Raw genomic sequence first — 23,191 nt, forward strand, 5'->3', positions numbered from 1 at the left:
AATGGATAAAGAAATTGGGGTATAAATATAAAATGGAATATTATATAGCTACAGAAAGAATGAAATACGGTCATTTGCAGCAACCTGGATGGAACTGGAGAACATTATGTTAAGTGACATAAACCAAACACAGAAAGATAAGTCTTGTTGTGTTCTCACTCCTATGTAAGAGCTAAATATTAAAAACAACTGGTCTCATGGAGACAGAGAATATAGTAATGGTTACCAGAGACTGGGAAGGGTAACAAAGGGCAGGGGATATAAGGGGGATGGTTAATGGGTGCAAAAATATATTTAGATAGTTAGAATGAATAATATTTGATAGCACAACAAAGTGATTATAATCAACAATAAATTAGGGTATACTCATCTGAAAGAGTTTAATTAAAATGTTCTTTTTTAAAAATTATTTTTTATTAAATCATAACTTTGTACACTGATGCATTTGTGGGGTTCAGGGTACTGCTTCGATATACCATGTGAAATGCTTACATTGAACTAAGTAACACATCCATCACAATTATACTCGTTTCTTAATAGTTTTAAAATGTACCATTGCATCATGCACATTAGGTGAGGTCCCCCAAATGCCCTTCCTTCTCCCATTCCCCGCTCCTCCTCTTCCCTTCTACTTTCTGGAATATAGTTATGTTTTGCCATTCATATGAGTGTGTAGGTGGTTATATTTTGATTTCATAGTAGTATTGAGTACATTGGATACTTTTTTCCCCATTCTTGAGATACTTTGCTAAGAAGAATATGTTCCAGCTCCGTCCAGGCAAACATAAAAGATGTGAAGTCTCCACCTTTTTTAAGGCTGCATAGTATTCCATGGTGTACATATATCAAAATTTGTTAATCCATTCATGGGTCGATGGGTACTTGGGCTGTTTCCATGTCTTGGCTATTATGAATTGGGCTGTAATACACATTATGGTGTAAATGTCTTTTTTGTAAAATACTTTTTGATCATTTGGGTATATACCTAGTAGAGGAATTGCAGGATTGAATGGTAGGTCTACTTTTAGTTCCTTGAGTGTTCTCCAAACTTCTTTTCAAAAAGGTCATATTATCTTGCATTTCCACCAGCAGTGTAGAAGCATTCCCTTCTCTCCCCATCCACACCAACATTTTGGGACTTTGTGATGTGGGCTAATCTTACTGGAGTTAGGTGATTTTGATTTGCATTTCTCTGATGATTAAGGATGATGAGCATTTTTTCATGTGTTTGTAGGCCATGTGCCTGTCTTCATCAGAGAAGTTTCTGTTCAAGTCTCTTGCCCACATAGAAATGGGGTTATTTATTCTTTTTTTATTGTTTGAGTTTGAGTTCTCTGATGATTCTAGTTATCAGACCTTTGTGGGAAGCATAACCTGCAAAAATCTTCTCCCATTCTGAAGGTTGTCTATTTGCTTTAGTTACTGTGCTTTTGGCTGTGCAAAAGCTTTTTAGTTTAATCAGATCCCAGTAATGTATTTTTGGTGTTGCTTCAATTGCCCAGGGGGGTCCTCCTCATAAAATATTCTCCCAGGCCAATTTCTTCAAGTGTTTTCCCTGTATTCTCTTCTAGTATTTTTATAGTTTCTTGTCTTAAGTTTAAATCTTTTATCCAGTGAGAATCAATTTTTGTTAATGGTGAAAGGTAGGGGTCCAGTTTCAGTCTTCTGTAGGTCATCAGCCAGGTCACCCAGAAATTTGTTAAATAGGGAGTGTTTCCTCCACTGAATATTTTTGATAGACTTGTTGAAGATCAAATGGCGATTAGTGTCTGGGTTCATCTCTTGGTTCTCCCTTCTGTTCCACAAATCTACCGCTCTGTTTTTGTGCCAGTATCATGCTGTTTTGATCACTATTGATTTAAAGTCTGAAGTCTGGTAATGTGATACCTCCTGATTTGTTCTTATTTCTGAGTAACGTATTTGCTATTCGAGGTTTATTCTGATTCCATATAAAATGAAGTACTATTTTTTCAAGTTCTGGAAAGTATGACAATGATGCTTTAATAGGGATTGCATTAAATCTGTAGATTGCTTTCGGTAGTATGGACATCTTAACAATGTTGGTCCTTCCCAGCCATGAGCATGGTACGTTTTTCTATTTGTTTACATCTTCAGCTATTTCTTTTCTCAGCATTTCATAGTTCTCCTCATAGAGATCTTTCACATCCTTTGTTAGGTAAATTCCCAGATAATTTCTTTTTTACATATATATTCTTATTTATTTATTTATTTTTGCAGTTTTTGGCTGAGGCTGGGTTTGAACCCTCCACCTCTGGCATATGGGGCCGGTGCCCTACTCTTTGAGCCGCAGGCGCCCCCCCGCCCCCAAATTCCCAGATATTTCATTTTCTTTGGCACATTGTAAAAGGAATAGAGTCCTTGATTGTTTTTTCAGCTTGAGTATTGTTGGCATATATAAAAGCTACTGACTTGTAAGTATTGATTTTGTATCCTGAGACGCTGCTGTATTCCTTGATCACTTCTAAGAGTTTTGAAGTTGAGTCCCTGGGATTTCCCGGTATAGTATCATGTCATCAGTGAAGAGTGAGAGTTTTGATCTCTTCTGACCCTGTTGGGATACCCTTGATCACCTTTTTTTGCCTGATTGCCATGGCTAAGACTTCCATTACTATGTTGAATAGCAGTGGAGACAGTGGGCATCCTTGCTTCATTCCTGATCTGAATGGAAATGATTCCAATTCTACTCTCCATTCAATATGATACTGGCTGTGGGTTTGCTGTAGATGGCCTAAAATGTTCTTGACACAAAGAAATGTTAAGCGCCTGAAGTGATGGAAAACCCAATTACCCTAATTTGAATAATTCACATCTCACACCTGTATCAAAACATCACGTGTATCCTATAAAGACATACAACCATTATGTCCCCATAATGATTAAAAGTAAAAAATTTGAAGACATATACCTCCCTAGATGTCCTTGAGAAATGTAATTTGCTTTTGTTTTTATTTTTGTTTCCTCAATTCAGAGCTATCTGACTAAAAAGACCAATATTTTATAACGCCTCCATCTTTAAAAGGGAGAGAGATTCAATCTGATGTGTAAGAATACATTTTAACACAACACATTTAGAACGATTTCTAAACTTCTTCAGCAAACGTATTTAAAAATGGCAGCACTTTACCTTTTTGTTGCGCTTAGTTTTGGTAACTAAGAGGAAATCATCAAAGAGAAACAGGTAGACGTCTAGGAATCTCGTGCTTTCTGAGGAAAGAAAGAGAAGGTGAAGTGGGGACCTGAAATAGTAGTAGGGTTTTTTCTTTAACTTAATGAATTCCTTAATTAACCAAAGGGTGGGTATTATGATACACCTGGGGGCTGTGAGCACCTAGGTCAGCAAACTGCCCGCATCAGTGTGGACTTGATTTCTTCCTAAAGCAGACTGGGTTAGAACCCAAGCTCCCGACTTTGAAGACAATTGTATTTGTGATGCATCTCATGTGAATCTGAGATAATTCAGGTGGTATTTGTAATGGCTTCAAATAAGCCTGGGACACATCCATTAACTAATTGAACTTGGGGCATTTCAGCCTCTTGATCCGTCTGGGTGGTTACTGGCAAAGGCACCTATTATAAGAGAAAGGCATTTTGTCGCTGATATGGACTATGAAGTCGTGTCCCTGCAAATTTTGTATGTTGGAGTCCTAACCCCCAGTGCAGCTGTATATGGAATAAGAAAGTCATTAAAACGAGGTCAAAAGGCTCAAGCCCCGATCCCGGAGCATTAGTGTTCTGATAAGAGGAGGCTCCAGGGATCTTCCTCTCTCTCACCCTATAGAGAGGCCCCATGAGGAACTGACCTTGACCTGGCACTTCCCACTCTCCACACTGTGAGAAATGAATTTCGGTTGTTTCAGCCCCTCATTTTCCAGTATTTTGTTATGGCGGCCCAGGCCGACGAAGACCATCGTGAAAACTGCTTATATCTCGAGTGTTACAGCATGTTGGAGAAGGTTTAAATATTCTCATGTAGTTGAGAATATTTATTTACACACTTTTCTGATATTACTTTTGATAGTTACTGTAGGTGAACAGGCTTCTTTACTTTTCCTTAGGAAGGGAATAAAAGAAAGAGAAACTAAATTTTAAAGTATCTCCTTCCTTATTTCACACTATTCCTTAGAAATTAGAAAACTAGAAATGGTTAAATGTAAGGATTTCAGAGGACAAGGCAGTCTGTTTAGAGGGGGATGTGACAGGTACTTAAAGTAAACATAGGAAAACTCAGTAAGCTTTTTTAGTTTGTCTATTTCTTCACTTATTTCTAGAAGTTCTTTCTCACATTCTTTTATCCTTGGAAGTCAGGTGGCAAAGGTTAAACTTAAGAGATAATACATTTAGAATTCATTTCTTTCTTTCCTTCTTTCTTTTTTTTGAGACAGAGTTTTACTTCATCACGCTGGGCAGAGTGCTGTGGTGTCATAGCTCACAGCAACCTCTCACTCTTGGGCTCACAAGATCCTCTTGCTTCAGCCTCCCAAGTAGTTGGGACTATGGGCATGTTAAGTGCCTGAAGTGATGGAAACCCCAATTGCCCTAATTTGAATAATTCACATCTTTTCTGTTTTTAGTAGAGACCGGGTCTCGCCCTGGCTCAGGCTGATCTCAAACTCCTGAGCTCAAGGGACCCTCCTGCCTCAGCCTCCTAAAGTGCTAGGATTGTATGTGTAAGCCGGTGAGCCCAGCCTTGGATTCATTTCTATCTCCTTTTTCTACTTTAAGTTTAGAGGCATGGTTCTGTCTATATTTGCATAGAAGAGAAATCAGGCATTTTATTCAATCTGGATAGTCTTTGAATATCTTTTAAAAATTGTAACCCATCACTATCGGAAACTTTACTGCTGGTCTCTCAGAAATCATTCTCCCTTTCTTTTGCAGTGATGGAATTCCTGAGTTTTAGTGAGTACACACCCACTAAGAATAAATACTACATCTTCTACAACTAAATTCTGACCAGGACTGTGAGCAAAAGTACACAACTTGGCAAGTTCTGAGTCCTGTCTCACTGGGCAGAGTACAGATATGTTGGTGAATCATCTTGGGCCACAGAGAAGAAAGGAATAATCTAGAGTTGGAAATGAGACAGAAGACACCTTGGTTCCTTATCACTTCACGAAGTGAAGCTGTCACATAGCTCAAGACTTAACATGAGGGAAATAAACTATCTTTTCAGGTGACTGTTATCTATCTCTGTCTCCAATGCCTGAATCTATACGCCAGCTGATACATGTACACAGGACTGGGATTGGAACAACACTAGACCTTTATCTTAGCTCAGAATGCCATAGCAAAAAACCATAGGGGCTTAGATAATAGGAATTTATATCTCACAGTTCTGGGGGCTGGGATGTACCAGATCAATGTCATCAGCCAATTCAGTTCCTGGTAAGGGCTCTCTTCCTGGTTTGCAGACAACCACCTTCTGGATATGTTCTTACACAGCAAAGAGAGAGTGTGAGATCTAGAGACTCTCCTCAGTACAGCCAAGCCTCAATCTCTTCTTTACTCTCTCAGAGTAAAGAATCACTCCCCACCGGAGAGGCAACCTCACACCACCACAGAGAGGCAACCTCCCATCCCAAAGGGCTTCACGCTGGCTGGTGCCCAACCAAGGTTTGGGTTTTGTGCAACAATGGGTAATGAGTGAGTGCAAGTCTTATTTCAGCCAGGCAGTCCTTTCTGGTCATCATAATACAGTATAACCTCTTTAAGTTGACCACCCAAGGGACTGCAACATGCTAGTCATAACACAGAGCTGGTCATCAAAAAGGACTAGGCCTACTGTACTGACCTGCGCATTTGGTGCATGAAAATTAGGAGGTGGTCAGCGTAGGGAGGTGATCAACCAAGGAGGCTCTGCTGTACGTATTGAACAGAAACATTGCGCCAATTGTTCTTTCAACTGTTTGTCCATATGTTGCTTCATTTAATGCTCACGACAAAGAAGGGTAAACTGAGGCATGGGAGGTCACTGGCCCAAGGTTGCAGAGACTGAAAAAACCAAGCAGGGCCTGATCCAGGCAGCCAGCCCCAGGAGTTTGCTCTCCAATGGCCTTTGTTGGAAGCCTGGACTCTCAGGGGCTGCCCTTCCTCCTACCCGTCAATTAATGGCAATTGAACAAATTATAAGGAAGCAAAGATGTTGAGTTTCTCAAGGAAGTGGTTATTTACCTGCAAGAGTTAATTTGCCTTCATAGAGAAGGTGTCGGTTGGTTGGTGACAAGATGTTTTCGGCCATGTGTTCCTTAAAAATGTGTTTCAAACCCTTGCAAGACAAAGGAGAAAATCAAAGAGACGCTGTTAGCGCCTGGGGGAGCATGATCAAGGAGCGGGGACAAGCAACTCCATCCAGAAAGGTCACAACATTTAGAAATGCCAGTGGATGGACATGGGAATGAGGAGGAATGGGAAAATCTCTGAAAAGGACCATCCCAGGGATGCCACAGGGACGTCAGCCTCCCCACATACAATGCCCCATGAAGGCTTTGCTTCTTGATCATAAAATTAGATTTATTCTTCAAGTGGACAGAGGGAGACTTTCTAAGATAGTTGAGTTTCCACCAAGCTTCTGGAAAGGCATAGAAGTCCTAATTGATCCTTCTTTTGTACCTCTGGAATGAAAAACCTTTTATCTCTATCCCAAAGTGGAGGCCACACTATAATCTCCTGTAGTTGTCTAAATTTTTGGAAATTGTCCAGCCACTTTACTTTTCCTTCAAGGTCCCCTGAAAGACAAGACACATTCAATATATATTTACATGCATGTGACATAGTAGCATCGTTTTAACCAGGTCCACAGCAGAGACGCTGGCTGCTGTTGGAGCCAAACCATAGTGCAGGCTCATTTGACATAGGCTTACGGTTCAGGTGTCTTAGAAAAGTCACTAATTGGAAGTCAGGCTGTTGGAGTTAAAAATGAAGCTTCACAAATTTAATTCAGTTAGTTGGAAATGTATTGTGCAGTTTTAATTCAATAATACTAATAGAGCTCTTGGTAGTTTTTTCTTATTCCCTATACCATGAAGCCAATAATTAGAGGAACAAAAGCAAATCAGAGTAACAAGGGCAAACATATCTTTTTGTACAGATCCTAAAACACTTATTCACTTCATGATGAAGATGACGATTTCTTTTTGATAAGAACTCAATTTCTCTTTTAAAGGTTTGTATTAATTTTCCAACATTTTACAACAAAATCCCAAGGTTGTTATGGGATTCTGAAATGAGTTTTGCACACGTGGAGAGCAAGCCACATGCACCAAGAATCACATTGTTAAGGTTGTTTGAGGGAATCCTTGAGATTCATCTTTAAGGTAATAGACTCAAAGAAAGGCCATACAGATTCCTCCCTTCACCAGTGAGAGTCCAACTTTCCTTGAGAAATCTCCAGTGGAGCTGCCATTATCTTCCCTCATAAACCTATTCAAATGAATAATAATCCATAAAATTAAAAAAATGCAATTTATTTAAAAAATTCTTTAATGGAGTTTTTGTCTTATTCACTTAATAAACTTAATTCCAGTTCCTCAAGTAATTTTAGAATTTGAATAAAAAATTTAAGAAAAGAAATTCCCAACTAAAGGGCCATTTTACTTTTTAAACATGCAAAAGAAAAAGAACACCATTTCTGCACAGCTGATAATTATCAAATTGAAATATTCCCTTTTGATGCCTACCAGGAAATCCTGGTTTCTGGATACAAATCAGGGACCTCTTTAGTCGAATTTCTATTACACAGAGCCATGTAAGTCAGCTTAGGGCTTGGTCCGTTCCCATCCCCATCTTTCAGCTGTAAACACTGACATTATTTTCACCCTGGCCCTGGATTTCAGTGATTTACAAAATGATGAATGGTAATTTATCCTCCGGATACACTTTTCATAGTGTTTATTCCCACTTGCTTTGTGTGTGGGTTCAGTATGAATGTTAAAAACAAAGTACCTTCAATAATCTGGGAAGTAGAACTTTTCCTGCCTGAACTCACTTCTGAGGCCCTTGGAGACAGAGCCACGTCCTGTGTAAAGTCCATTTAGTGTTCTCATAACACTCCAGGATGTGACTGGAGCCCATTGTTCTGTGTGTGTTTGATTTACAACGCACTCTGACTTGAGTCTGCCTTTCCGACAGTCATGACCTCAACTCAATGGAATTACCTTCTAGGATGGAAGTCCAGATGGTCCCCAGGAGCCACAGGGCCCCAGCTCTTTAATTCAGCTCACTTATCTCATAGACTTACGGATTGACCTGTCCACCCTTTCCTTGATGGAGTAGATCATGACTTTCTCAGCTGGGTCTGTGCTCCTTTTCCAGATATTCTTCAGCAACAGTGGATATCGTGTGAGCCTGTGCAGTGGGGCCACCAGCAGCTCTGGCAGGTGGAGACGTCGGCATTGCTCATTTTGCTCACACCACTGGGGAAAGCAAAAGCAGACACGTGAGAATATCACTTCTCCTGTGGGGGCTCTAAGAAGCCTGGACGTGAGAAGTTCTCAGAGATTTTACTCACTAAGGACAGGATGTACTTGGGAACCTGTTGGGGAAATTTATGAATGAGGCTCTTGAAAATTCCATATTAAACTGTATCAGTGCTAAACCCAGGGTCTGAATCTAGACTCTTATTTTTTTCATTTTTTGCCAAGACAGAGTCCCACCCTATTCCCTGAGCATTGTGCAATGGCGTCGTAGCTCACTGCAACCTCAGACTCAGGCTGTGGGCATCCTGCTGCCTCAGCCTCTGAAGCCGCTAGGATTACAGGCGCTTGCAGTGGCACCCGACAAGGTTTTTCCATTTTTTTCATGAGTCGGGATCTCACTCTTGCTCAGACAAGCCTTGAACTCCTGAGCTCAAGCAATCCTCCCGCCTCAGCCTCCCACAATGTGAGGATTACAGGTGTGAGCTATGGTGCCTGTATAGGCTCTTAGATTGGTTTAAGAAGTATTATTGACTATTACTGACTAACATTGTTACTTTTCAGTTAAAGAAATGAAAGAATCCTTCTTTAGATGTTTTGCCTTCCCAGAAATGGTGATGAAGTCAGTAGCCTTCAGATCACTTATAACTCCACCACTCAGTCCTCCTCAATGGGGAAATTTAACAAGAGTTGAGAGTACAAGAAAAGTTTCAAACTCACCAAGTCCCCTAAAACGGCATGTTCCGTTAGTAGTAGTAATAAGATGTGTTAATATATGTGTTCCAGCTTTGCTTATCTTTCTCATTTGAAGGTTTAGTTTCGCCCACAGGTTGCTTGTTCCTGTCCTTGCTGTGATGCAGTCAGGAGGATGGAGAATCAAGAGCGGAGACAGGGGTGGGAGGGGTGGGAGGGGAGGAAGGATTCGCCCTGGTTGGGTCAGTTTCTTGTCTCTCTTTTGTTGGGGAGAATCAGGGTACTGATGAAAAGTGAAGAGAGAATGAAAGTAGAGGTTGGAGAGGCAAAGTTGATCTCCATGATCAGGGTAAAGAGAAGAGAAGAGAGGGCTAAATACAGATAATTTTCAATAGGGAGAGTCTGCATTTGGAGTTTGGAGGAAGTTACAGTTCTAGAGTATTTGGATGCTGGGGAAACCTGAACAAAGAATTTCACTAAGTATTGCTGTGGACTATCCATTGGACTTCCATAACTGATATTTGAGAAACCCAAGTAAACATGAGGATAGCATTGACATTTGTTTTATCTGCCAGGCTGTTTCTTTGACTGTGACACAGTTCTTTAAGGGGCTCCAGCTTTTACCAAGGTGACACATGACCTAAGGAGGTGGGTCGCAGGTCAGTATGCACATCAAGAAGGACTATGGGGAGGTGTTTTCTTCCTCTTATCTTACTCCAGCCACTCATACCAAATTTGTCTTGAGTCCAGCCACAAGGGCCTGAAGGTTTGGTTCCCTCCAGATTCACACACTGAAACCCCAACCCTCAATGGGACGGTGTTAGGTGGTGGTGCCTTTGGGAGGGATTAGGTTATGAGCATGGAGTCCTCATGAGACTGATCCCAGAGAGCTCTCTCAATCTTTCCCCACAATGTGCGGATACAAAGAGAAGATAGCTGTCTGCAACTCAGAAAAGGGCCCTCGCCAATCCCTGAACGGGATGATCCCCTGATCCCAGACTTCCAGCTTCCAGAACTGCGAGAAATAAATTTTTGTTGTGTATAAGCCACCGGTCTATAGTACTTTGTTTCTGTGCTCATACTGACTACAGCAGGAATCCTGCCCTTTTACTAAACATTTCTCCTGCTGGAGCTGGTTGCTTCTTTTCTACCTTTGATTCAAACCCAGATTAACTGCCTTGTGATCCCTCAGGACCATCCTTGGGTAGACCAGGCACAATGTGGGCAGCTCCCTTGCTTCCTCAAAGATGTCTTTATGTCACTGCAAAATGGCAGCCCTTGCACTTCAGTGGTCTAGGCATGGTTGGCTCAATCCCCCACTAGTACAGTAGCCCCTCCCTAGATAATTACAAACTTACAAGGACTGAGAGTCTAATGGCTTCTCTGGCCCCTGAACTCCTGTGTACATATACATTATTTCCTCCCTGAACAGCATAAACTAAACTTAGATCCTTGGTTGGTCTTCTAGGTCAGTACCCAGTGTAAACCCATTCATGTCAAAAGTTTTGTGAGTGTGCATATTTATTTTACTGAAGATTTTGGGTTGTGGAGGGGTCAGATACACAGCCCACAGTCCCTTCTGCTATTTTACTGGCTCTATCCTCGTCTTTGCAAACAGAGCTCTTTGCCTCCTACTTAGTAATTTGTCTTTCATAGTTTGACCAAGTCCCTGGGAATGTCCTTTAGAACATTCTGGCACCTCCTCAGGGGAATTGTGCCCAATAGAGTCTTCTCCACTCTGAGTGAGCACAGGGGAGCAGGGAGCTTTGGGCTTCAGGAGCCAGGTTACAGGGATTGCCTTCTCCTCTCTGGACCTCTGATTCCTCTTCTGTGAAATGGTGGAGGGTATCCAAAGATCTCCAAGTTCTCATCCAGTTCCAGATGGTGGTGGTCCTCATTGGAGTTGGCAGAGATGGAGCAGAAAGCAGGCAGATGAGAGGAGGCCGGGAGTGGCAGGGGGCAGACCTGTACTTTTAGTGGCTGAATTCCATGCTGACTAGCTGGCAATAGCATTCCAGCACTGTCTGTGGTCCCCTTGGGTGGCTGGAAGTTCTTGTGACTGATTTCTCAAAACACACAACCCTGAGGCCACTGCCCCAAATTTCCCTGCTTTGGGGAACAGTTGTGGCTGCTGGAGACCACTGGTATTCAGGGCAATTATGAAAACGCCAATCTCCAAATGACAATCAGGCAAGAAGCATCACTGGTAAATAATTTAGACAAAGATCCAGGCAGGGATAATGGAAGCTGTTAGTATTTTGGAAAACCTCAGAAAAGAGAAAAAAAGTTTGTTGACAATTATAAAAGAAAAGTTATAAGTTTTTCTTTCATCTCTCTATTGCCTTTATTTTTCAGGTCCATTAGGGAAAACAAAGAACATTTCTATCAAAAAATATTAGACATAAAAAGCCTTTTGACTGACAGGTCTAGATTGATGAAGGCTACTTTCACTTTATAATAAATACCTATGTGTTTAGGGGAGCTCTAATAGGGCCCAAGATAAAAATGTTCTCTAATAAATCTGTCCTGGTGGGACACAGCAGTGGGCTGGGGCAACCAGCATTCTTGGAACCTTGGGAAATTTACTTACCCTCTCTAAACCTCATCTGAGAAATGTAGATAATAAGACTAACTACCTCCTTGGGTTTGTGGGAGGTTTTAATGAGATAATCCACGCCAAGTGCTTAGAACTATGCTTGGCACATCACAACACCCAGTTTACGGTAGTGTTGGGTAATCAAGCCACACTAAGAGACCAGGTGCAAAGTTCTAAGTCTCTTCCTCTGCATCATTTTAATTGTTTCTAAGTGACTGGGAAGAATCTGACTTCCATTAATGGAAATGTACCAGGATAATGTACATATGATACATTCATAAAACCCAGCCTCACATGGTATGGAGGGTAAATTCATCTCAGTGGATTTATGGGTTCATTTCAGGCCATCCATGACATGACACAGATTTAATTTTTCCAAGACCGTTGTTTATAACAGGGCATGAAAGTTAGATTTCAGACATGTGTGAATTCAAATCTGACCTCTACCCCAGAACAACAAGTACCCTACAGTAAGTTGCCTAACCTCCTGACAAATTAGAGTAGTATCAGGTTCCATAGAGTTATTCTGTAGACCAAGACACCGCAGCTGACCAGCCTGGAGGACAGTGCCTCGCCCACAGCAAAGGCTCACAGCCAGTTTCCTTTAGCGTCTGTGAGAAAGCTTTTGTTCCCTGTGGTGGGGCTGGGGAAGGCAGATTCACTGTCTACTCTTTTAAGTCTCTCCCTGACTCTTTACTTTTGTTTCATGAGGCTAAAATTTCCCTGGCGATGGAAAATATCCCTGAGGAGTTGGAAATAGCTCGGGTGTCAAGAACACTGAATTCTTTTGCCTAAAGAGTTTTATACAGTTCTTTCTTTGCCAACTATTGACGACGCGGCTTTGTTACATAACCTCTCGGAGCCTCAGGGACACATGGGAACAAGCAATGGTCACAGGTTTGTGTTAAGAATTAAAAGAGTTGTTGGAGAAGGTGTACCATCGGCACCCTGTGTTACCCTGACATTATTGAATCTTCTACTCCCTCTCCTGAAATATCTTTAGGGCTGTGTGTGTGTGTACACATATAACGGACACATAATAATTGTGCACATGTATGGGGTATGTGTGATATTTTGATATATGCATATAATGTGTAATGATCAAATAATTAATTAATGATTAATGATGGTAATTAAACTATCCATAGCTGGGAGTGCTTCTCCTGTGTTTTCGTCTAGTCATTTTATAGTTTCAGGCCTTATGTTTAAGTCTTTATTTTGATTTGATTTTTGTGTATAGTGAGAGAGTCTGGTTTTATTCTTCTGAATATGGATATCCAATTTTCTCAGCATCGTTTATTGAAGATGGCATTCTTTGCCCAACGTATGCTCTTAGTACCTCTGTCAAAAAATAATTTGGCTGTTAATACGTGGGTATGAAATTTCCCACAGGTGTCTGAAAATGGTGGCTGGCTCTTATGAAATTAATCTTTCTCCTAGCTTGGGAGGGACAGATATGTACCTGGATTTCCCCCAGTTTGGGGTCTGATATAGTATGGATATTTGTTCCTTCCAAATCTCATGTTGAAATTTGATCTCAGATGTTGGGAGCAAGGCCTAGTGAGAGGTGTTTGGGTCATGGGTGGACCTCTCAAGATCAGCTTAGTGGCATTCTGTTGACAAGAGCCTGTCACCTCCTTCTTTCCCCTCTCTAGCTGTGTGGCATTTGCCTCTGGTTTGCCTTCCATCATGAGGAGAAGCTCCCTGAGCCTCTCACCAGAAGGAAATGACAGCACCAGGCTTCTTACACAGTCTGCAGAATCATGAGCCAAATAAACCTCTTTAAAAATTATCCTGTCTCAGGTCGGAGACAGGATAGCAATGCTAAATGGACTAAGACAGGGGCTTAGCTCAGAGTCTAATCCATCAGCTTCCAGGGGAAATGTCTACACTAGGATTACTTATACACTCGGGAATCTAAGGAGCTTCCACGTTGCAGTTTGAGTACAAAAGAAAACACTGAGAGGCTGAAGCTACAAACACAGGCCCAGTGTCTCCTCCCTAAGATCACTCCCCTTTTCTGGTCTGGGCCACACCCAGGTTTCCTGGCAGGTGAAGCCCAATGATCACAGCTGAGTCATGAGAAGCTGGGGCGGCGTTTCCTCCCTGGCCTCGAAGATGCAGCTCTGGCAGGGGCTTCTTGCAGCTGCAGGAAGAGCTGGTTTTCTGGAAAGGCATTTTCTGTAGATCATACAAAAGGTCTCTGGCACGGTACCAAACTGGTGCAGTTCAGATTAAAGAATTGCCCAGAGAGGGGACAACAGAGCTAGGGAAGTCCGAGAACATTGGTTCCAGGTTTGCTTGGTGGCAGCATTGGCCTCTGCTCTGCGATCTAATCTAGGGGTGCCATTCATACAGGATCCAATGTCATGGTGCTCCAAGTGTTTGTTCTGGGACCAAATCCTATAAAAGCCAAACTTCTAGTCTCAAACAAAGCTCAGTTTCTAGTTTCTTATTCTAGTTTCTGCCTTACAATGCACTGATTTCTGCCACAAACAAACAAAAATAAATGAATAAGTACCATATTTTTGAAGCCCCAATTTGTAGCAGAATATTAGGTGATACAACGCTTCCAGATGTACACCATTTAAAATTCCTATGTGTGCAATGGATGACGTCTTTATGAGGAAAGCAGATTTCTAGTTGAAACATACTGTTGATCACTGATTTCTTCTTTCCCGTTTAATTTGGGTATACTAATTCCTCATACCTATCTCGCCCAAAGAAAGTCAGGAAAAATAGAAAGTCAAATGGTACCTTACTTTTAAATAAATTCCAAAGTCATCTCTCTGCCTCAGGCTGTCAAGGTAAAAGACAGTTGCTGAGTAGTTCAGGCAGTAGGTCTGGTGGCTCTGACAGAGGCTCCCACGGAAATACTGCAAGAGAAAAGCACAAAAAACACAAGTTAAGAGGGATGTGCTGAGCCCTGGCAGACTTTCCCTTCACTTATATCATTAACTAGGACAGAGAAAGGTAGAGCAGCTACGATTGTGTAGACAATCTCTGCAATTAGCATTCTTTTAAAAAGATATGGTATTCTCATAATGAGCAGCTGATTCCTCGATAAATAGTCTTTTCTCCTCTATACTTAAAGAAAATTCTATGTAGTATGCCTTAACTTAATCCATTCTTATTTCTGTTTGAGTTTTCATAAGGTCCCTACACTATGTCTGGCACCTATCAACAAAGATTGCCTTTGATTTGGGTGACCAGGTGGGTTGACGTTAAGCTTGTGTCAGTAGTAAGTGATTAAAGTAACAACATTTAACTTTTCATCCAATATTCCTCAAAAAGATTTATAAATGTAACTCTGCAGGATTCTAACCACATAGAGATTTGGTATGCTCCTACTTAATGTACTATAGTAGCACGCATTTTGTTCACCAATCTTACCTAATCTAACGCTTACTAGATTTTCTTCATGATTCTTATCTAATGTCTTACATTTGCTATGACACAACTTTGTAAGCCACGCCAAATTCATTTTAGAATAAGTCATGTTTTATGTATATATTCATACATATAGTGGGCAACTGCATATCACACAATAAGCAGCCATCTCAGTTGTGTCTTTCTCAGGAACGATGGTTATTCTTTCCTCTTTACCAATGCTACTCACTCATTACTGGTGGACATTCACTTCAGGACCCCACACTCTCTACAGTGTTGCTCCCTCCATGTGCCCATTGATAGATTTATTGGCCAATATGTGCATATATAGCAACTCATGGGCCCCATCAGGGAAAACACATTGCTGGCAGTGTTATTACCACAAGAGTGGAAAGAGCAGACCCAGCTGAAAAGCCACTAAAAGAAGTGATAGTAATAGAACCAGAGGTCACAAAAACCTAGAAAAATATTTTGTTATAGGACCTCAGAAGATAAAACATTATAAAGAGCAATGTCAAGTTTTGACTTTTCCAAGAAATAATTCGAAAAATGATATGAGGTTTTTTTTTTTTTTTTTTGAGGGGGGATGTGAGAATGTTAATAGCTGGGCAGAGAGGAGGACTTGGAGCTAAAGGGAGTGTCTTCTCATGAGACAGGTTGATGCTTGAGAAATGGCATAATTAGGATTGTTAAGAGGCCAAGATTAAGAGTTAGACTTAGAAATTCACTTCTACCACTCATTAGCTATATAATCTTGGCTACATTAACCAATCTCCAAGCTCAGTTTCCTTTTGAATGACTTTGTCAGATAGCTCACATGTAAATGTAAGACAACCCTGTCTCCTAGATGGTGACGTCTCAGAAGCAACTACATTGTTCTTGGTGAGATTCTGGGGGTAGACTGCTTACTGTTCATCTTAATCCCCACCCTAACCCTTCCTGGGGAGGAAGATATGTACCTGCTACATTGAAGGTAAACTTGGCTGTGTGCGGAGGCAAGGCTAACAGACATGCCACTCCAGGCAGAAACTTAAAGAACCAGTGATTGCTTTGCCACAGTCTCTATGTCTTTGCCATGGCAATTGGTCATGTTCCAAGTGGTAGCTGCTCTATCAACATGGGCCCCAGAGTCAGGACAAGGAGAAAGTGGAGGCAGAGCATAAATGAGATATGAGCCACACTGCAGAGATTTGGGGATGTTTGTTACTGAGGCACAACTGAGTCTAACCTGACTGATAGAGACCTTCTGAATTTAGGAAAAGTTTTTATGACCCATCTTTGCACATCTGTAAGATAGTATGGAACATTCATATGTGGCTTTATTATAGCACCTTAATAAAGAGTCTAAGAATATCACTTTCTTTAGTAGATCTATAAGTGCATGTAAGTGTTTCCATCAGAAGCTGACATTTCTCCAAGCTATTTACTAAAAGCTACATTTAAAAATGTTCTAACTCAAGGAGAGATCCTGAAATTCTAGCCGATTCCCCCAAATTTATATTCTTTCTCATTTTTAAAAGCTTTTCTTATTTAAATCTGTTGTCAATTTTCACTAAAGGCTCTTCCTACTTTGTACCTAATTTCCTGCTTATTTTTGCCTCCTTAAAATTCTTCCTTTAAATATCTTCTCAAGCATCGTTTCCCCAGAGAGAGTTTCCTACCTGGAACTACACCCCATATCTACCCCAACTTAGAAGGTTTTCTTTGTTGGACCCATACCTGCATCCCTTAATTTCTCTTGCATTTATTTTAATTTGGTTATATAATCACTAGTGCCATGACTGGAATGATTTCTTCACCACTAGACTGAAAATTCCTTAAGAGCAAGGGACTTGTCTGATTTTGCACATTATTGTATCTGGGAAATGGGCCCCACATAGCACTTGGTAAATTGCCAATAAATCTTAATCTATTTTTTTAATGGTGTGTAAGAACTCAAATCTTGCTGAATGAGACTAGATAGGAAGTGGATTAAAAATTTTAAAGTAAAAAAAAAAAAAAATCATGGGGAGGTGGCCCAAATAAGAAACAAATAACATTTATCAAAGCAGGGTAACGTGTTTTTCTCTTTTCTCCTCATTTCACACACGGAAATATTATTAAAGGTCTTGATGGGTTGGAAGGTTTGTTTATTTTGTTTCTTTCTGAGAGTCTGGCACTTTGTTAGAAGAACAACCGAACCGTGTAATTAGCATACACTGAACGATTGCCATGAATATTGCTTTCAACTGAAATCATTTAAAAAATAGACTTGGAAATGGCATTTCCATGCGTGCACATTTCTGTATTCATAAAATCCACATGAGACATGGTGATGGGAAAACAGAATCTGCAAATTATTTTGGAAAACTGTGATTGGTGGAGATAGGGATGGTTCCTTTGTGGGAGGGTAGTCATAGAACTTTCCCTGAAACGCAGAAAATCGAGTAGATATGAATGGCTGTCCTGGGAGGTGGGTGAATGTATTTCACAAAGGTGAGATCTCCAAGAGGGATTTTACCTTTGTAAGCACGGAGATAAAATCCATTGAAGGTAAAGTCTCTGAAGCATCTACGTAGTCTCTGATGAGGCGGAAAAGACTGTTCACAAAACCAAGGCTTGTCTAGGACCAGAGAGAAAGAAAACCAGAGTAGGCACACACCCGGGATAAGGAATAAACATTTGACGGACTTCAAATATCATTCTTACAGATGTTTCCTATTTCAAATTTATCTCTTAGCAAAATTCAAAGATTTATTTTCCTCCACTTTCCAATATGTATTTTCTCATAAGTTTTTCTTGAATAAATTCTTGTTGCTAATCTCTCTTCCCTTCCATTTGAGAGGAAAGCTATTATTTATTTATAATATATATGAGAAAAGCACATTTATTTGAAAATAAACATTTATAAAGGTGATAAAGAGCTTAGGAATGTAGCTGTGTTTTTAAATAGCCATGGAAAAAAATAAAAAAAACAAAGGTTAACTACTACCTATAGTGTATTGGAAAGATGTCAATGGATGTTTAGACTTCTTGCCTATTAACCTGAAGTCCTCACTGGGGATGGAATATGGAATGAATCATATGCCGTATTCCAGTATGGAATCCATGCCACAAGAACAGACCAAGCATGAATTTTCATGGTCCTTTAACGAATTTAAAAATACAGCTATTGACACTTCAAAGATACTTCGGCTTACCTGAGCTAACTCCTCCAGGTTTGCAAAAAGTCTCCATAAATCCACATCCAGGAGAAATTCATGCATTTGCAGATATTTTAGTGTATTCATAAAGATCTTTAAAGAAAATAAATGCACATTAATTTCTATTTTGAAGTCTTGAAACATGCCCTCTGTAAGAACATTAAACATAAACCTCTTGAACATAAGTTAACAAACATTGTAGAAATCAGTATTCTCAAAGTTCAGAAATTTTGTTCCATACAAATGATGACACTGAAGCTTCCCAAAACATATTGGAAAAGTATTCTTCGGTATGAAGTTGCTATTGCTTCTACAAGTCCTAACAACTTCCCCGTTGAACACAATTGGTCCAAATAGCCTTTCTCTGCTTCATAGCACCAAAGAAATCCCAAAGGTTCTCTTCCTGCCAACGGTACTTTGAGAGCAAAACACGTTCATGATGTCTTCTCCTGTCTCCCTTCCTCTGCAAAAGATCTGAATGCACTTTACTTTCAGGAAATTAACAGAGAATGAATGAGTTCATATTGGATAACTTGTAAAATGTTTTGGTTTGGGTAAAGGTATTAAATATTAATGCAAGCCTTAAGGGAGTCTTTATGTAATTCTTACTGGAATAAGAAGACGGGGGAACTCCACAGCAAGTGGAGAGAGAGGAAGGACAGTCCTCACAGAGCACCTGCCCTCCATCCTGGAAACTGAGGAGAGACCCGTTATTGAGATGGAAATGCTTTGTCTACTAAAGATGGGAAGCAGTCAAAGCAACCCATTATTTCAAGAATTTTAGGGGTTAAAAGACAGGACTTTACCTAGCTAACCCTTTCCAATTCCTGTTTCTGTGTTATTTAATTAATGCAGGGAGTGGGTCTTGAACTTGCCTCAGAATCACCTGAAGTTGCTCTTAAAGCAGAGTTGCTGGGCCCCACCTGTCTGTGAAGGAGTCTAAGAATGCAAGGTTCTAACCAGTTCCCAAGCGATTGGGTTGCGGCTGGTCTGCACACCACATGTTGAGAACCACCGACTTGGAGGTTTTTAAATCCAACATGATATCGGCTGTCTGGAAATCTGTCAATATCCAGGCATTTAAAACAGATAATTTTAAGAAACAAAACTCATTACTGCAGGTAAATTGGGACAATTTGGAAGAACTCTTTTTGCTCTAAGATTATTTGCTTTACAGAAATGTTAACCATAAACAAAAAAGTACTGAGTCCTCTAGTATATTTATTTTACTATACAAGTTACATATTTTCAATTCACAAGCAACTTGGGAAAAATGATGGATTATGTAAAGAGAGGTATATATATGTATATGTGTGTATACAAATGAACTCAAATTGACCTTCTCTTTAGGTGAAAATGCTAATTTGAAAAACATGGGCAGCTTTATGGGGCTAGAAAGTTCTGTGCTGTTTGTTGGAAGGAGGGAGGGGAGCTATGCAATTTGATACTAAATTTTGCTAAGCTCTGGAATTAGTGCTCTGCAGGGAACACTGGACTGGTCACCACAGATGCAATGTCCCCCTTCCTTAAAAACAGCCTGGCTTTCCTTTAGCTTCTACTCTTCCCTGAGAGTATCATGTGCCACCTGTCAAGCTGACCTCATGCCCAGGCTGGGCCTTGATTCCCTTCAGCCAATCAGTGTCAAGCTGACCTCATGCCCAGGGCTGGGCCTTGACTCCCTTCAGCCAATCAGCACATTTCTTCTTTACCTAGTGGGAGTATTTGCCTCAGGGGTGGGCATGTAATTGATCTAACAATTAGAATGAATTTCAAGACTTTTGCTGTGAAGGTTGAGAAGATCTTTCTCTCTCTCTCTCTCTCTTTCCCTCCCCCTCCCACCATGAGCTCAGGACAACAATCATTTTGTGATGGCAACAGAAGCCAGCTTTCAGATGAAGCTAAAGCCATGGACCACAGGGATGAGAGATGGCAAGGAATTTTGTCCCTTGGTTTTGAGCCCTTTGATCAAAACAATCTTGAATTCTTTCCTACCTCTGGGCTTTACCGTCAGTCACGTGAGCTAATAAAATCCTGTGTTATTTCAACTAGTTTTCTCTTCCTTGCTCTGATAAGCATCTTAACTGAGACAGTCTCAAAATTTCAATTGGCTCATAGAGTGTCTTTGTAGTTTAAATTTTGCTAAGTAAAGGGCTTAGTGCTGTGACTGACAATACATATGACAGAAAATAACCTGGTAGATTTCAAAGAAAACGACTTTGATCATCCCAATGGTCTCCCGAGATAGCCAGGGATGGTATTGTCATTCCCTTTATAGCCTGAACAGAGATTGTCAAACTACAGCCTCTGAGCTAAATCTGGCCTGCTGTCTGCTTTTGAAATGATGCTTTCTGGTGACACAGTCAGGTGCATTCCTTTACATATTGTCTCTGGCTGCTTTTGCACTGCAAGGGCAGAACTGAGTAGTTACAGTAAAGACCATGGGGCCTGCGAAACCTAAAAGATTTACTATCTGGACTAACACAAAAGTGTTTTGCCACCCCCTGGTTTAAGATATGGGGGATTAGACTTCTCCAAGGCATGTCAGAGTTGGAGCCAAGGCTTGAACTCAGGTCTGCCAACACGGTGCTTTTTAGCTGTGTAAGACCAGGGTTCAAAAGTGCTTTGGGCAGAGGCGATTTGGGGAGCTGTGAAGTCCAAGTTCTTGCAAAGAAGCTGCCCTGTAGTTCCCTTCCTTGACCTGTGGTTCTTCCCTAAGAAATTCTCTGCTCTGAGCCTTACTTGATCAGGGCTGCAGCCCTGTACAACCTCAAGGGCATCATTTACAAAGAAGACATCATGAATGTACCATGTGATCTGACAGAACTGAATTGCACGCAGATGGCAGATGGCGGCACCAGAAGTCTGTGACAGTGGCCCTGCAGCTGACAACAAGTGTTCACCTGGCACTGTTCATGGGGGAGCAAGAAGCAGACCATGGGTGGGATGGGCTGCCCCGAGGTTGGCTTGAGCTCCCCCACCCGAGGAGTGTGTGCATTGCTGAGCTAACGCAGAAGATACTACGGACGTCAGATGGGAGACTGGGCTAATTGACTTAGAAAATCTCATCTAAGGTTTGAGGAAAGAATGAAGAGACAACCAAATAGTAGCTCAACAAAAATAAATAAATAAATAAAATGTTCTTAAACATCTCCTGAAAGTAGGCAGGCGCAGCGGCTCACACCTGTAATCCTAGCACTCTGGGAGGCTGAGGTGGGAGGATTGCTTGAGCTCAGGAGTTCGAGACCAGCCTAAACAAGAGGCAAGAGTGAGAACCCCATTGCTACTAAAAATAGAAAAAACTAGTGGGGGATTGCAGTGGACACCTGTAATCCCAGCTACCTGGGAAGCTGAGGCAGGAGGATCACTTGAGCCCAAGAGTTTGAGGTTGTTGTGATCTATGACACCACAGCAACCTACGGAGGGCAACAGAGTAAGACTCTGTCTCAAAAAAAAAAAAAAAAAAAATCCCAATAAAACTCCTCAAAGAAAAGGAAAAACTTTAAAACTGTTTTTTTTTTCTTTTTCCTTTTCTTTCTTTTTTTTTCTTTGTATGGAAGAGAAAAACAAATCTGTAAAAAACCACATTAATATCTTCATCTACTACAAAAATTAAGCCTTACCATCTTAAGGACTAGTAAGTGGTCCAAGAAATACGTGCATTCACTGGTGAAAAGCTCCCACACAGCCTCTTGCTGCTTTCTTAAGTCTAATTGATCAGTAGGAAGTTTCTGATGTGTCTCCACGACTTCGTTCCAGCTCTTATCCTGTACATGAGGAGAAAGGAGAGAACAGAACATTTCCACCTCAGCGGGTTGACCTGCTGGCTATTTGCTTTGGCGTGCAGCTCAACAGGGAGAGGCAATCTCGAAAATCATCATTTCCTGCTTCAGGCCCAGGTAGCTCTCCGGGCAGTGGCCGCTCAAGCTACCCAAACCGCAGCTTCCCTCCGTGGGACGTTGGGATGCCAAGGCCTCCCGAGGCAAAGCCTGAGGTGCACGATGTATTTGTACTTTAAAATGAAAAGAAACTCAGACTGATGTTGTTTTGAACAAGGTTCACGAATTATCAGGAGTCCTTCTCAGTTTATTGTAAAACCATCTCAAAAACCTTGAACCCAGAACTGGGGAGTCTGGTTCCAAAACTTGTTGAAATTAACGAAAGCATTGAACCCCAAACTGGGGAGTCTGCTTCAAAACTTGTTGAAATTAACGAAAGCATCGTAAAGTAAGAGTTTTAGAGTTTAATGAGACCTTTAGAAATTGTCCAATCAAAGACAACTTATTTTTCAAATGACCAAATGGAGGCCCAGAAGGATGAATAGTAGAAATAAAATTTGGTTATTTAACAAATGGTATTAACATTTGTAGAGGGCTTCCGTGTCTACCAAGTGCCCTCATATTCGTTACCTTATTTACAGTAAGATGACTTTCCTAGGTTTTAGGAAAAGACCTGGCCTTCCCAGCCCTGAGACTTGCTGGTATTATATATAAACAAAGCAATGACCTGACAGTTTAAAGTAATGACCAAAACAGAAAAGAAAACCCCCTGCCACCCAGTAAACAATTTGTGAGATACCTTAAAGCCGCAGAACTCGTAGTTCCTGAAGTCGGTAATCTTCACAGAGGAGAGACAGTTTTCCAGATCGGATATTTGCTTGTGTTTGTCTTTGCTCTGCTTAAAGATCGTTAGAAACAGAATTTTCAAACATTAATTTTTTAACGGCACGGCTTCCTTTGTTCCTTGTCTACCACTCATGAGAACACACTGCACATTTTGTCTTTAAGCCACTAACAATTCCAAAGCCACAGTCTGAGCCGCAGGACCGCAGGATGTCAGGTCTGGAGGACAGAGGTTCATAAGATTATCTAATGCAAACATCTCATTTTGCAAATTACTCA

The 23,191-nt window shown here is 40.9% G+C and overlaps 1 protein-coding gene across 1 annotated transcript in view; it reads right to left on the bottom strand.

The window, feature by feature from the left end:
• Nucleotides 1–22,958, bottom strand: part of PLEKHG7 (pleckstrin homology and RhoGEF domain containing G7) — a 30,720-nt gene extending 7,762 nt beyond the window's left edge. Inside the window, exons 1-9 of the mRNA XM_003783356.2 lie at nucleotides 22,869–22,958; nucleotides 21,914–22,057; nucleotides 18,291–18,386; nucleotides 17,612–17,713; nucleotides 14,484–14,597; nucleotides 8,258–8,432; nucleotides 6,631–6,746; nucleotides 6,193–6,286; nucleotides 3,146–3,225 (exon numbers count right to left, since the gene is read on the bottom strand). Coding sequence (XP_003783404.1) covers nucleotides 3,146–3,225; nucleotides 6,193–6,286; nucleotides 6,631–6,746; nucleotides 8,258–8,432; nucleotides 14,484–14,597; nucleotides 17,612–17,713; nucleotides 18,291–18,386; nucleotides 21,914–21,916 — 780 coding nt within the window. The 5' untranslated portion in view covers nucleotides 21,917–22,057; nucleotides 22,869–22,958. The remainder of the gene's footprint in view (nucleotides 1–3,145; nucleotides 3,226–6,192; nucleotides 6,287–6,630; nucleotides 6,747–8,257; nucleotides 8,433–14,483; nucleotides 14,598–17,611; nucleotides 17,714–18,290; nucleotides 18,387–21,913; nucleotides 22,058–22,868) is intronic.
• Nucleotides 22,959–23,191: the final 233 nt, after the last annotated feature.

This window comes from Otolemur garnettii, unplaced genomic scaffold (assembly GCF_000181295.1).
Source record: "Otolemur garnettii isolate 467f Iridium unplaced genomic scaffold, OtoGar3 scaffold00007, whole genome shotgun sequence".
Classification (NCBI taxonomy): domain Eukaryota; kingdom Metazoa; phylum Chordata; class Mammalia; order Primates; family Galagidae; genus Otolemur; species Otolemur garnettii.